This window comes from Caretta caretta, chromosome 5, assembly GCF_965140235.1.
Source record: "Caretta caretta isolate rCarCar2 chromosome 5, rCarCar1.hap1, whole genome shotgun sequence".
NCBI lineage: Eukaryota > Metazoa > Chordata > Testudines > Cheloniidae > Caretta > Caretta caretta.
The window spans coordinates 24,204,532-24,219,230 of record NC_134210.1 but is presented as its reverse complement, the minus strand read 5'-3'; the positions used below and the strand labels follow the sequence as shown (position 1 = coordinate 24,219,230).

The 14,699-nt window shown below is 41.8% G+C and overlaps 1 protein-coding gene across 6 annotated transcripts in view; it reads left to right on the top strand.

Moving 5' to 3' along the window:
* Window positions 1–14,699, top strand: part of NPR3 (natriuretic peptide receptor 3) — a 64,579-nt gene that overhangs the window by 12,024 nt on the left and 37,856 nt on the right. For all 6 annotated transcript variants that reach the window (XM_075128410.1, XM_075128409.1, XM_075128411.1 and 3 more), the window contains one exon: window positions 1,926–2,092. In XM_075128410.1, the coding sequence (XP_074984511.1) occupies window positions 1,926–2,092 (167 nt within the window). The remainder of the gene's footprint in view (window positions 1–1,925; window positions 2,093–14,699) is intronic.

The window sequence follows — 14,699 nt, the reverse complement described above, 5'->3', positions numbered from 1 at the left end:
AAAGCTTTTGTGCTTGATTGGGTTACAATCTAGAATCGTGATAGGTGGCTGTAACAGTAGCTGAGAACCTCACAAGGAGGTGAGACAAAGAACTGATAGATGGTCAATAAAAATTAAAGAATTAAAGGTCATTTATGAATTTTACTAAAATCGTAATCCACAAGGGCTATAGAGGTGCAGCACCTTCACAGCATTGTGCTTTGGTAAACAAGCAGCAGAGTCCGAAGCATAGAGGCCTTTCTCTGGGAAAAGAGAGAGAATGGAAGGGAGCTACCATTTGACTTGGATCTCACTGAGGGCTAGACTGTGGCTTTGCCACTTCATACACAGGACTTGTGGCAAGCAGCTGCAGTTTCCCAGGAGCAGCACACTGAAAGAAATGTGCTTCTCAGAGGCCCTGTTCCTTCACTGGTTCCCTCATGCCCTGTCAGGAGGAGGTGAGTAACTTGCTGTTGGCCTGTACCTGCAGCAAATTATGACATCTCCCCAATGGCTTGGCTGCCATCACAACACACAGAGGAAGTGAAACACAGGCTTCTCTCACTTTTCACCCACCTGCATGCCTGGATCCAGGGTCCGTGTAACCCACTCATGGCCGGAAGACCTTTATCCCTCATCCATCCCCGTGCAAGCACAGTCTCAAGTCAAGGCGGATAGAATGTTTGATACTTGGCTGCTGCCATCTCTGGCATTCACTCCATCTCCATTCCCATTCCCTTCCCTTGGTCTCAGCTAACCTGCTGTCTGCCTGTCTATAAATCAACAAATTCCTTTAACCAGGCTGAATGACCACATCCTCCCTCGTCTCAGGGTCCTGCGTATCTCCGGATTCCAAACCTCAGCAGCTACTCGTGTTCTGCAGTTTTAGTCTTTGTACTTTTAGCCACAACTGGCTTTTAGTTCCAAAAATAAAAATGACTGTCTGGCTTTCTAATTATTTTTAAATATTTAAAAGCAAGTTGTTTAAGGACACTTATTCCCCCAAGGCCTCATTATTTATCAGTTCCATAGAACAGCCCTAGCACCTGATTCAAGGCAATAGGAGTCTTTCCACTGACCTGAGTGGGCTTTGAATCAGGTCCTTTGGCCTCAACCAACTCACAGGAAGTACTCAGGACAGGACAGGATCAGTAGGCAAAGGCATTTAAACAAATAAGCTGTAACTGAATTTAAAAATCTCTGATTACTGTATTAGTTTACCAAGTTCAGTCTCCCACCTGCTGTGTCACTGGGCAAATGCAAGTACAATGTGTGCAATGGCAAGTTGGTAGTTGGGTGTTTGTTTTCTGCTAAGAGAAACTGGGCCTATCGTGCAGCCAGGGTGCACATGGCATTCCCATTGATTTCAGTGGGAGAGCTGGGCGACAAGTGGCTACAAGGTGGCTACAAGATCAGGCCCTGTGTGACGACATTCCAAGTAATTACTTTACTCTTCTTACTCTACTTAGACCTGACTTTGCTTGAAGTTTAAAAGGAAGTCAGTGGCACATTGACTAGAAACTGAATCCAGTTTTGCCTCCCTCACCTGGTCTAGCCCCTAGACAACCTGCTTCTCTGTGTTTGAGGATGTTATTTGCTCATATCTAGACTTGACTTCAGATGTTAAAAATAATCAAGCAAATATGGGAAGAAAATCTTATTGCTGACCATTCTGCTAAGCTGGGCTTCTGACTAAGGATCATAATCTGTATAATTATTTCAAGGGCATTATGTCAGTCCCCCTTCCTGTCTTGTTCCCCTAGCATCAAGAGGCATGTTGAATTCCGTTACATTAGCCTCACAGCACTTATTGCACAAATGCGACAATACCTTGTACATTGCTGTCTACCCCCAAGCAATGTATAGAGGATATTTAAGCAGAAAGGGAGAGCGAGCCCATTATGCAAACAAGCTTGGAATTGTAAATATTTTTATTTCTCCCTTAGGAAATGGCTCGTGGAAGAGAGGAGACAAACACGACCTTGAAGCAAAGCAAGCCTACTCATCCCTCCAAACAGTCACTCTACTGAGGACAGTGAAACCTGAGTTTGAGAGGTTTTCCATGGAAGTGAAAAGTTCTGTTCAGAAACAAGGTCTGAACGAGGATGATTACGTAAGTACTTGATTGAGCCTAGAGCTTTTAGCGTCCTCAAAAACAGGATCCTGATTAAATCAAAGGTGACAAAGTGTCCTATTCTGAATCCGTCAAAAACAACCTGGGCTCAGTTGTGAAACTCACTGTTATCTTTGTGAACTCTCTCTGGTAAGATGTTTTTCTCCCTGGCTAAAGAAAATTGCTCTTTGTTTGTCCACAGTCATCAGGGAGTACACAGTGGGAGGGGCAGGAGAAACAAGGGCTCTACATGTCTCTAGCACTTCCATCGTTCATCACACTCCTTTTATTGGTAAAATATTTTTTTCGTTCTTGATTTCTGTGTTTTCTCTCTCACTCCAGCTCTTCCTCATGCTTTTTCACTCTAGGGAAATGGCGTCTCAGCAGGTTGTGCTATCCTGTTGTATCTGGTAAATTGAACTTTTCTTATCCTTAAGGGGAGCTGTGCCCAAATTCCCAGCTTACCATGCTAAAATTGTGTGGTTTTAACCATCCAAATACCCACTGGAGGTATTCCACAAATCCTGTCAAGTATTTTAAACCTGGAAGTACCACAGTGCTCCAAAGAGGGAGATAAAATACTATATTTCTTGTTACCATTCACCTCTAGGAGGAGGATACTTCTGGGAATTAGCACAGAGTATCAGAAACACTGAAAGGATATTTCTCCAAGATCATTCCTAGATGGGTCTTCTTTGAGATGAAGATAGGAGGAGCTCACAGCACAATATACACACACACAGTTGCCTGCATGCTGGTGCAGGTACTTCATTCCCTGTGAAAGGGGCCACTAAAAAACCCCTGATGTGGCAAGAAGAGAATGTGGCCACATGAGAGCTGAAGCTCATATAGCTCCAGGGGAACAGGGTTAGGATGTCAATCCATTGCAGTGACAGTGCCGTGCAAGAACTTTCCCACCATCACTACTACTGGAACTAAAATGACCACACTTACACAGGAGACCAGTGAAATTGGAAAAGTCAGGAAAAGTGACTTGTTGGATACATTCATACACTATTTTATGTTGTTTTTATATTGATTTAAGGATTGGCATTAATTGACGTCTATAAAATAAAGGAAAGCAGCAACAGTCAATATATATTGCTTGAAAACTGAGATTATGAGCCGAAACACAAGGTCTAAATCAAAAGCTTTGCTAACGTGCATGCTGAATTAATAGACAGGAAGTCTTTCCTGCAAGGTATTGTACAATATCAGTTGTCTTCAGAAAATCTGCACTCAACCAACCATAGAACAGCTGTATTTGAAAGCCTATCACCTATTTGTGGTTTTAGGTACTGGGGAGGGTTATTTAGAATGAAAAGCCTTTTTGATATAGTTACCCAGGAGGGTTTACAGTCACAGTTTGGGTCATAATTCCAGTCACCTGAAAACATGCAAATCAGACTGAAACATGCAAATCCAGATGGAATCCTGGAAAGCCTAGTTCACACTTTACTGCTGCAATGAAACAGAAAGCATGACTGAGTTCAAATAGTGCTCCAACGAGGGGCACAGGAGGCCCATTCAGATTTGCACATCTTTTTGCAGATGAAGTTGTAAGACAACACAACTCCCATAGGACATGGGGATAATGCCTTCCAAGGAACTTTGAGATCTGTTAAGGAGAGCGACAAACCCTGATTCCCACCAACTGGAACTGAAGACTTGCCCTGGTAGCCCCACCAGTCAAGGGCAGCCAGGCTAATGTTCAAAAGGCAAGAGCAGCCAAATGGCTAGGAGAGCCAGTGAAGCCAGGAGCATGAATGTTATCTACCCAGCTCATTGGATTTGGATTAAGGAGGACAGTTTGGAGTAAGAAGGAGAGGCACTCTGTGGTTCTGTAGGACATGGAGCCCGCTTCAAGGTTATGTTTGGAGGACCATGCATGTATCAATTCAGCTTTGTGTTAAACGCCGGGCTACAATTACATTGCCAGCAAAATCTGAGTCTCATTATAATGCGCAGAATTAGCACAATGTGTGTGAGAGATCAGCAAGCTCCCTCATGCTGGCAAACAGAAGAGTTTTTTGTTGGCTAACTTTCTTATTCTCCAAATAGGAGATTCCCTGCAAATACATCCATGTTGCCAACAGTTCTTTGTTCACTTTTATCAGACCTTAGCTGCTTGAGCAGTCAGATCTCAGTGCTGATAACATTCATTGGTTGCTCTCCATAGTACAGTCAGGTGACCCTAAAGCTCTCTTGTATTTTGCTCAGAGCAGGGGCTCAGAGCTACAGAGAAAAGGGGGTTAGCTTCCAACCCAAGTTCAATATGTACTGAATTTGTACTATTACTTACTGTGCTATAAAGATCTAATCAAAAACCTTCTCACGTCAATTTATCCTCATGATTTTTGAAAAAATAAACAATTTTAAAGTGATGCTATTGTGTCACTAATACCTGAGAGCATTCAAAAATGAACAGATTTTAGTAATCTAATTTACTACCATTTGTGATACCCTTTGTTTTTTACAGTCACTCAGCTTGGGCAACGAAAAGAGACTAGTCAGTGTCCCCTGTCTGATTCTCATGCACCAGCACACAACAGCAACGACTGGGTTGCAGACACTGTTACAAACCAAGCAATTTTTTTAAAATGTCAATTAAGAAAACTTACATTTTGTAAAATTGTGAAAGAAGAAAAAGCAAAACAAAAACAAATGACCTGACTAAGGGTCTCATCACCCAGCCCTCTTCCTATCTGCATGGAAGGGAAAGGGGATGCCAGCTTCACTATATGCTGGCCCTTGCTACTCCAAGAGAGTTTCCCTCTGTGGAGGCTTCCCAGCATTTAGGCTCTGTGGACTGGGAGGAGGTGGGGATGTCTCCACTCTACTGGATTCTTCTACACATGAAACCTGTTGGTGAAGGTGGGCATGTTACTTCAGGTGGAATCTTGCCTGCAGTGGATTACACGGGTGATCAATGGGGGTTTGAATGCAATCCTCAGCTTCTTCTGCATGTGCAAATCATGTGTCCCAATGTAAATATCCAGGGAAACTCTGAATTGTAAAACAGAGAATCCACTTCTCTGTGCTGGGTTTTCCAGCATATGGGAGAATGAAGCTCTAAATGTGTGGCTTAATTCATCTGACAGTGACTCTGACAAAAAAAAAAAAAAAAAAAAAGATTTGTTAATACAGCATCTTGTCCTGAACTCTTGCCATTGTAAACTCCAAGGGCATTATTATGCTACACAGAAAGAGCATAATAAAAAGTGGAGAAAACATAACAGCCCAAAACAAAGGATGGAAAAACAGGAGGGGCAAAGCACTAACGTAGCAGTTCTCAGATTGGTGGACATGTCTGTGGCCTGTCAAGAGCTAGCAGCTCACATAGCACTGGCCCTCCTTGTTTCCAGCTGGTATGTTGCACAGAAAGAAGCTAAAAATACACAAAACATTCTTGATGTTGCTTTTCCATGTAAGCAGCTGCTGTCATTGTTAAGTAGCAGCCCTGTAATCAAGAATGTGTGGAGGTGTCCAGGAGACAATATCGCTGTTAGGATGAAGTCCAAAAGGTTTGAGAATCCTTGTCCTGGACAAATTTCTTTAAGCAGTCTTTAACTGATCACTGGTGACACAGTCAGAGAAGCAAGTGGTAGAGAGAGGTTTTTAAGAAGGCACTAGACAATTGGTTCCCAAACTTTTTAATAAAGCAACCCACCAGCTGCATTGTGTCTTTTTTCTTTTACCGAAACCCCAGCAATACCATCCTAATTCCAGCCTGGCACCGAGAGGAGGCTGTTGGAGCGTGAGCCCACCCTCCACTCCTCCTTTAGCAAAGGTTCCTGTCCCACGGGGCTGGGCCTCACTCCCCATTCCGGTATTGGGACCTGGTGCAGAGGTGCCCAGCTTCTATTTATCAACGTAAATAACTGAGATTCTTCCCCAAAAGCCCAGCATCCAACATGCTGCTTTTAGAAAATATGGCCACTTATTTTGGTGTCTAAATGGGAGCTGAACTCATCTGATAATCTGATCTTCCACCTCAATCCTGCTACCCATTGCCAAACTCCAGTTGACTTCAGTAGGTGTAGGATTAGCCCCTAGAGCTAGCTTAACTCCTGTAGAAGTCTATCTGGACTTGCTTGATATGGGCTATGGAATCAGGCCCTTAGTAATTGAAACTTCTCAATAATCCATCTGGAATGGATAGTCAGAATTAGGGACAGTAAAACAGGCTAACATCACTAGCTAAAATATTGCCTGTATCATCCAGTGGGATTTAAACAAGGTATCCGTCAGCTACTCACAGCGTGCTCTGAACGCTTGTAGAGTGATTTGGGATGCTTGGATTAAAGGCATAACATAAGAGCTCTAAGATAAATGTGCCAGAGACAGCAAGGGGAGTGGTTTGCATTTATCTGAGATCAGCATTTGCAACTGCCTCTGTATTAGGGTGAGAATAATTCCAGACAGACATGTTTAACAAGAAACAGTGTTTCAGTTAAAGTATATACATGGTCTATTTTTATTAAATAACACTAAGCACTTAATGCATTGGCTTAAAGCTTCAGTTTGAAACTTCTTAATACTACCTCTGTTCCTGGCTTGGGAGTAGAATTCAGTAAATGCTGTTTTTATATCTAACCCAGTATTCTGAGCTGGGATGATTTTATAACCTTGGATATTTGCTCTTTTGAGGTTAGCAGGCCACCCATGGCTTGTTTTTCCTTCTTATTTAAAAGCTGAAAAATTAGCTAATTAAACAAACATTCCAACTGTGTTAACGGCACAGCAGCATTGTTTGTTGGGAAAGATGTGTGGAGTTTTTTTCTTATCTACTGTCCTCTTCCCAACACTCACAATGAGCACCAGGAAAAGGAAACTGAAGATCAATTTGCCCGCAAAGCTATCTCACCCAAAGATACAAAGTCAAAGCTAAATACGTTATTTAGATCAGCTAGACACTACCTTTTAAAAAGTGACGATCTGTTATTTTTAAGGGTTTGAGTCTTCCAAATGAGAAATGGCCCAGAAGGGAAGCCTCTAAAGCAACTTTTAGGGCTTCACCAATTATCTACAAAAGCTATGTGGGAGGTAGCAGTAGTCATAAAGTTTATCACTTCATCCATAACATCCGTGCCAGACTCTTCCCCCATGTGTATTGCCTTACATCATCCTTTAATTGGGATTGTACACTCACAAAGATGGGGGGGAGAGAGGAAGTAAGCAATTCAGTAAAGTCACTGAGAGAGACAGGAAAAATATAATATATTCAATAGCGTATGTCCCATTTGTCTTTCTCGGACCCAGCCAGGCAGGATAAATGCACAGGCAGGCTTTTGTGTCTCTTTTGACTGCATCAGAATAGGAAAGGGTTTGCAGGGAGGGGGGTTATGCCTCTGCCAGGGAATAATTTGTTCAAATGAATAGGTTTATTCAGCGCCTAGAGTGCTTTGCTAATTGTGTTTGAAAGAATAAAAGCAAACCTCATGTTGCTTTTAGTAGCAAGAAAAAAAAGAGTTCACATGCTATCTTATTAATAAGAAGATTAATTCTATCAGCGAAACATAATTAGGAATTTGGAGCCCAATTCTACGTTCATTGAAGTCAATGGGAGTTTTCCCACTGATTTTAATAGGAGCAAAGTTGGACTCCTGATTGCTAAGTTTTCTGGGTTTAGTAGCCACTCCATTTTTATTTTTTGTTAATTAAAGATATTGCCTTTACTGCTTCCCTAATGATGGGAAAGACTAAATCTCTTGAGTATATTTGGTTCTTAAACAAAAAATACTGAATATTGGTAAGTTGATGAGTGCCATAAAAGATAAGAAAATAAATGAATTAGTCTTCCCTCTTACTGTTGATGTCTGTTTAGTTTTTCTGTGGGAGCGGGGAGAGCAGAGAGTATCTCAGGATATTTTTGAAGTTGTTAAACTGAACCAGGTAGTACAAAATTTTAGTTATGACTTATTATAAGAACATTGGACTCACTGGAATGTACATGTTTAGCATTGTTAGTCTTATATACTTGTATATTGCCCATATGTCTTCAGTCTTTTTACTTTGGTTTCAAAGATAGTCACATTTCATTTTAGTAAACTGACATTTGCATTTACCTCCATGAAATATTAGAATGCAGGCCGGATACTCTTTCTTTAAAATACTCACCAGATATATATATTATATTCCACTAACAAGGAATTAAGATGTTGAAATTTGCAGGACTTTTTAAAGGTCTTTATGCTTATTTCATTAACGAAAGCTAATATTGGGCCAGATCCTGCTCCCATTTAAATTCACAGGAATATTGCCATTGATTTCAAAGGAGTGCAGGATTGGGCCTGTTCTCTTTCAACTAGAGCAGATCAAGCATGTATAGCTCATTTTGCACAAACTGACACTTTAAAAAGCCCAGAGCATTCACTAACTCACTTTTCTAGAAGCCAGTAAGTACATCCATTACATCTCATAGTCCCAAAGTAACTTATGAAAAATAACATTCAACTGGAAGTTCTTTATTTAACTGCACAAAAATCTAAGCCCAGCAAAGATGAGGTCATTTGAACAAAAAGTCTTCAGGGATTTAGGTGATAAAGACTTCAGCAGCAGGAAATATGGTAGCAAATAGCAATCCAGTGCCAAAAAAAAAAAAGCACAAGGTGGCCATTTGATCCGTTTTTCCCCCAGGAGAGAAGTGCTTGTCTTAATGGGTATTCAGAGATGTTGCAGCCCGGGGGGCTCACATTCCAGCTACTGGAGAGGATTGCTTTTATGAGCAGAGCTGCAGTCAGCTATGTTGGACTAAGCTTTCAGCATGAGAGACTTTACTGGAGTCAAATAGTTTGAGGTTGTTTTTTGTTTGTTTGTTTGTTTGTTTTTTGAGATATGCAACAGAAAATGTTCAGTTGCAAATTATGACTCTGACCTTCAAATCTGTCCATGTGGGCAGACCTGAACACCCATGATGAGGCCCAAATAGAGACAAGAGGCTACCTGTGCTGAGCCTGCAGCACTCTGGGCTAGATCCTCAGCTAGTAAAAAATCAGTATCCACTGATTTCAGTGAAGCTAGTCTAAACTATACCAGTTGATGATCTGACTTCCTGACAGAAAGGGGAGGGGAGGCTGCAGCCACCTCCCATGCACCCCCTCCTGACATGGGGTCATATTGCAGGCAGCCTGCCTCAGTTTCTCCCTCAAGGGACTTCTTAAACTCCACAGAGGCTTTTCTCACCCATTTACCACCCTTTCTTGGGGGGTCTGAGTTTATTCACATAAATAAAGTTCCAAAATAAAACTCTGAAAAAGTTCCAAAACACAGCCCATCCATTTTACCCTCTCATCAGGGGTCACTCCCAGGCTTTTCCTGCCCATAATCTCAGCAGCAAAACTCCCTGCCACAGATCTTTCTTCTAGAGCCTGCTCACTCCCAGCAGTCTCCAGCCCACCTGACTCCCCAGGCCTTCCTGCCTGGGGCATTTCCTGCTTGGGCAGGCCACTCCCAGGCCCTGCCTGGTTGGAGCCTCAGGTTTCTGGCTTTGACTTACCACTCCAAGCCCCTTGCTATCAGTAGGGTAGTCATATTTCCGGTTCCCAAAAAGAGGACACTGCTGGAGGGGGAGAAGGAGATGGAGGGGCAGGTACAGTTGAGAGGTACCTGTAGCAGACGTACTCACTGGAGTTCGGGGGCAATATCACTCCCTGTCACTGTGGCAGGGTGGCTGGCACAAGCCAAGGACGCAGCAACAGCCAGCAGTCAGCAACTCCCTGTAGAGCCCTTCCCAGGGAGGGGCCTAGGTGGGCAGGATCCGCCAGCTCTGGCTTGCAGGGGAGGGACCAATTGAGAAGGGGCCCAATCAGGGCTCCTTCTGAGCTGCAGCTTATCTGCTCTGCAAACATCTGGGACATTTCCTGTTGTTTGAAAAATCCCCCCAGACAGAGAAAGGAGCTCAAAAAAAGAGGGCAATGTCTGAGAAAACCTGGAGGTATAGTATACCCAGTCAGGGTCTTCCCTGCTGAAGCCTTTCTTACTTCCTACAATGTCCTGAACTTCCACCTTCACTGTAGCAACCTGCTATCCTTTGTAGGGAATTACCTGATCCAATCCAGGGCTGCCTCTTCAGTAGCCTGGGTTGGCTATCCCTAAACTCTACAGCATTTAGGGGGCAAGCTGTCTGTCACAGGGGCGCTCTAAGAATAAATAATGTTATTGGTCCTGTGCTGTGTTTGTGATGTTATGCCACATGAACATTTTTATTTACCAAGCGCTGACTGGGTGCTCGGTGCAGTTGTACAAGTCACAGAAAAAGATCCAGTCCCTGTCTCAGAGTTTATAATGTAAGTCCCTGATTCTTCTAACATCTACATAAATAGTCCCATTTAATTCAATAGAACTATTCACAGGCATAAAGTTATTGACATGTAGGATTGGGACCTAAGTGGGCAGGTGGAATAATATAAACATAGCCAGCCCTGGGTGAAGAAGATTAACATAGAAGGATGCAAGCTTTGTTGTTGTTTTTTTTAAATAGACAGGTAACAAGCCTACTGACTTAGGTGGGTTAACATGGTTAGCTTGGTAGAAACAATATATTTTTAGGATGGATTGTGTGAATAAAAGGAGGACTTGTGGCACCTTAGAGACTAACCAATTTATTTGAGCATAAGCTTTCGTGAGCTACAGCTCACTTCATCGGATGCATCCGATGAAGTGAGCTGTGTAGCTCACGAAAGCTTATGCTCAAATAAATATGTTAGTCTCTAAGGTGCCACAAGTCCTCCTTTTCTTTTTGTGGATTCAGACTAACACGGCTGCTACTCCGAAACCTGTGTACTAAAGAGGATGAGTGCTCTCATGCATATGAGGAATTGAGGGAAGTCTAGGAATCCCAGGAGAGGATCTCCCCGTGGAGCAGAATTCGAGTACTAATAACCTTGGGGGAGGAGTTCAAAAGTGAAACAAAAGGCTCAGTCCATTCCAAGAGGAAAACCTAACAAACGAAGAGAGATTGATTGGGAAGACTGGAATTGTTTGCCTCAGAGAGAAGATGAATAAAACTGGGCATGAGAAGGACGTCCAAAACTATGAGATGGCTCAGACATTTCTATTCAGCCTTCCTCACAATACCAGAGCAAGGGGACAGTCAGTGGAAGTAATAGGCTGAACATTCAAAACTGATAAAAGGAATTATTTCTTTCACCAAACTTTCAATTATCCAATTAGCCCATGGTGCTCATTGCCACAAGATACCATTGAGGCAAGAATTTAGCAGAATTCCAGAGAGGACTGGACATTTATACTGACAGAGGCAACGCATGAAGGGGGCATGCAGGGTCACATAGCACTCCAGATTTCTGCCAGAGTTTAAATGCCCTGCTCTGAACATACCACCAGCATCTTTAAATTGTGACACCTCCTCCCCCCTACTATCAACAGTTATGCGTCATCTTAATATACTGATAAGACTATCCAGAGTTATCATAGTAAAATGTAAAAAAAAAAAAAAAATCTAAGAATTTTGGAAGTGATGTGAACCCTCAAGCTTCAGGGCATAAACCAACCTCTAGCGACTGGGGATTGAGAAGAAATTTTCCTTGTAGGCATGTTATCCATATCTGCCTATGGCAGTGTTTCTTGCCCCATCCTGTGAGGCAGCTGATACTGTTCATTGTTAGAGAGAAGATATTGAACGATCAGTCTGATCCTGCATAGGACTTCGTATGTTCCTAAATTATCAACAAGTTTTACAGCATTTTACATATGTGGGAAAGTGTGAAACAAGGATTGCTACATTCAAAGAGTCCTGTCCATATTACAATGAGATGCCATTGCAGGGACACGGAGTGCATAGAACTGTTTGTTGCATTGTTTGTATTTGTAGCCACCCCTCCCCCCACCTCCCTTATATGCACCAAGGCATTCAATGGGATTGCCAACTATCTACCCCATTTTGCACAGTAGATTTTTTGGAGAGCAGGGGTTTCTGGGAACTTTTCCAAACTAGGTGGCACTGTTTTTAGAGATGGGATTGGGAGGGCCTGCTGAAGAAGTGCAATGCTTCTGGCTTGCATTCCTCCCTGGGGGTGCGGGGAGTTGTCCTAGACTTGCACCAGTTTAGCCAGACCTTTCGTGTTTTTCAGCCAAACCTTGCAAAATGCCTGCGATGAGTGGAATACAAGTGGTGCAAGTTCAACTCATTGTAAGCAATGATTTCTTTCAGTGCTTTTTTGCTTAGTATAAATAGGGCCAAAGAGAACTGATGCAGTGGTCATGAAACCCCTCAATTTATGAGTCTATGACTTCTATAGTTAAAGAATCAGCCAAATAAAACATATTAACTGATATCCAGGAATTAAAAAAATAATTTAAAAGTACTTGAAAATGGAGACATAAATAACAGCAGCCTGAGGGTTTGCATTAGCTACCTGCCATCAGGTTTTGCAAGTCAGTGTGCGCATTTACTCTGGTATTTAATAAAAATCATTTGCCATGGCAACCCCTGCCTTAGGTGAGCTCTTCAGATGCAGAGAGAATTCTTAAAGGAACACACATACCAATATATCTAGAGCATCTAAGAATAGCAATGAGACTTGAACACATGCTGTAGTATTTTAAATAACCAAACTCAAGGCTTGTTAGGTCCCCCCCCCCCCCCCTTTCTGAAATGGTGAGAGTGGCCATAACCAGGACAAACCTCAGTACAATGAAACCTTCCAAATGACTACATTTGCAGAGCATAATATGAAGCTAACTTTATTTTTTCATTACCATCATAGAGAATGGTACCCTCTCTGTCAAATATTTTAAAACAACCTATAGAAATCAATAACAGGAAGGCTTAGACTACACTGAAAACAAGTTCTCTTCTGAGTAGCCTTTCTTAAGCTATGGTCTTTACACATTGCTGTAAATTGGTTCTAGTTTTCCCTTCATGTGTCAGGTTTTGCCTAGCCATTTTCAGATGTCGTCAGCCTGTACGGAACAAATGTCCTGTATTTATTTAAAGGCTTAGCTTAATAGAGTTGACTTCAGTATGAACATTCCTACATCTCCCCAATGGTGATCTTTCTCCAAATTTGGAGGTTTTACTCATTCTGGCATGAGAAGCACTTAGAAACAACCCAAAAGATATGTAAAAATAAAGCATTTCAAATGAGGTGAGCTGGTTTTGTGATAAAATCAGCAGTCCAGGACCCCAACATGTGTTACATGTTGTGTACAAGGTTCGAATGGCAAACATTTAACAAAAAGTGCCCTCCCTATTTGTCCTATCCTGCATTGATTTGAACCAGTTAACATATCTTAACAATTGTAACTGAGTCTTTTAGATTTTCAGATTAATTATTATTCTAAAGAACTGGCCTTCTCCTGCAGTTTTGAATTTTTACTTAGGATCTAATAAAAGCGCTATTCTGTGAGTTACTAGCTTATCTTACTTTTCATCTGTAGCCAAAATGCACGAATGGTCACACTATAAGCCATTCAAACCTCTTACCAGTAAAATGTAGACATTCACAGAGCAGGTATTATATGCTGCCTTCATAGACTGTCAATAAGGTGATTAGACTAATGTGTTTGAAACAAAAGAATTTCTTCAGCTGAATTGGCATTCAGCTGAAAAGAATATTCCTCTTAATCTTTTCCTTTAGGACTTTGCCCATGTGGGTAGAAATATAACATCTAAATATAGGCTTGTGCTCAGTGTCTTCATTACAAGAGTCAGTAAAGATTTTGTTAAAAGAAGAGCTGAACATTTGAAGATATGAAGAATGCTTCATGCTTTAAGTCACAAACACGCTTTTTCTAGTTATGCATCCTTTCAATAGTCATTTGACAGTAATGTTACACTTTGCACCTCGGATCTAAAAACCTGTTATTGATACTAATTTATAGAGTTGGTCAAATATTATTGACTAAATACATTGTTCGGTATATTTCACCATATTTACAGGAAAACATTATTTGACCTATAATATTTTCAAGTATTTGACCAGCTCTATATCTATTTTAATTATATTAATGAATACTTTGCTGAATAAAGGCAAAATTAATCTAATAATTTATTCAATTAATAATTTATTTCCAGTGTCAAACAGTGCTACTGATTAGTTAAGCCTGACAACACCTCTGAGGTAAGTAAACACTATACTATAATATTACAATAACTAAGCCACAGAAAGATAAAATAACCTGCACATGATTATATCATATGTCAGTAAGAGAGCTAGAGAGAACTGGGAATAGAAAAGCTAGGAATCCTGGGCGAAATCCTGATCCCATCAAAGTTAATGGCAAAATTCCCATTGATTTCAGTGGGGCCAGGATTTCTCCCCTGATTCCCAGCCCCCTGCTCTGACTGACGTTCTGTAGGATAATAAGACCTATAATATGTAGCAGGGGTTTTCAACCTTTTTCTTTCTACGGCCCCCCTAATATGCTATAAAAACTCCATGGCCCACATGTGCCATAACTGTTTTTCTGCATGTAAAAGCCAGGCTGGTATTAGGGGGTAGCAAGCAAGGCAGCTGCTCAGGGCCCCACGCTCCAGGGCCCCCACAAAGCTAAGCTACTCAGGCTTCAGCTTGAGGCCCGGTTGGCAGGGATCGGGCCAGTGGGGCTTTGGCTTTCTTCCCTGGGCCCCAGTGAGTCTAATGCT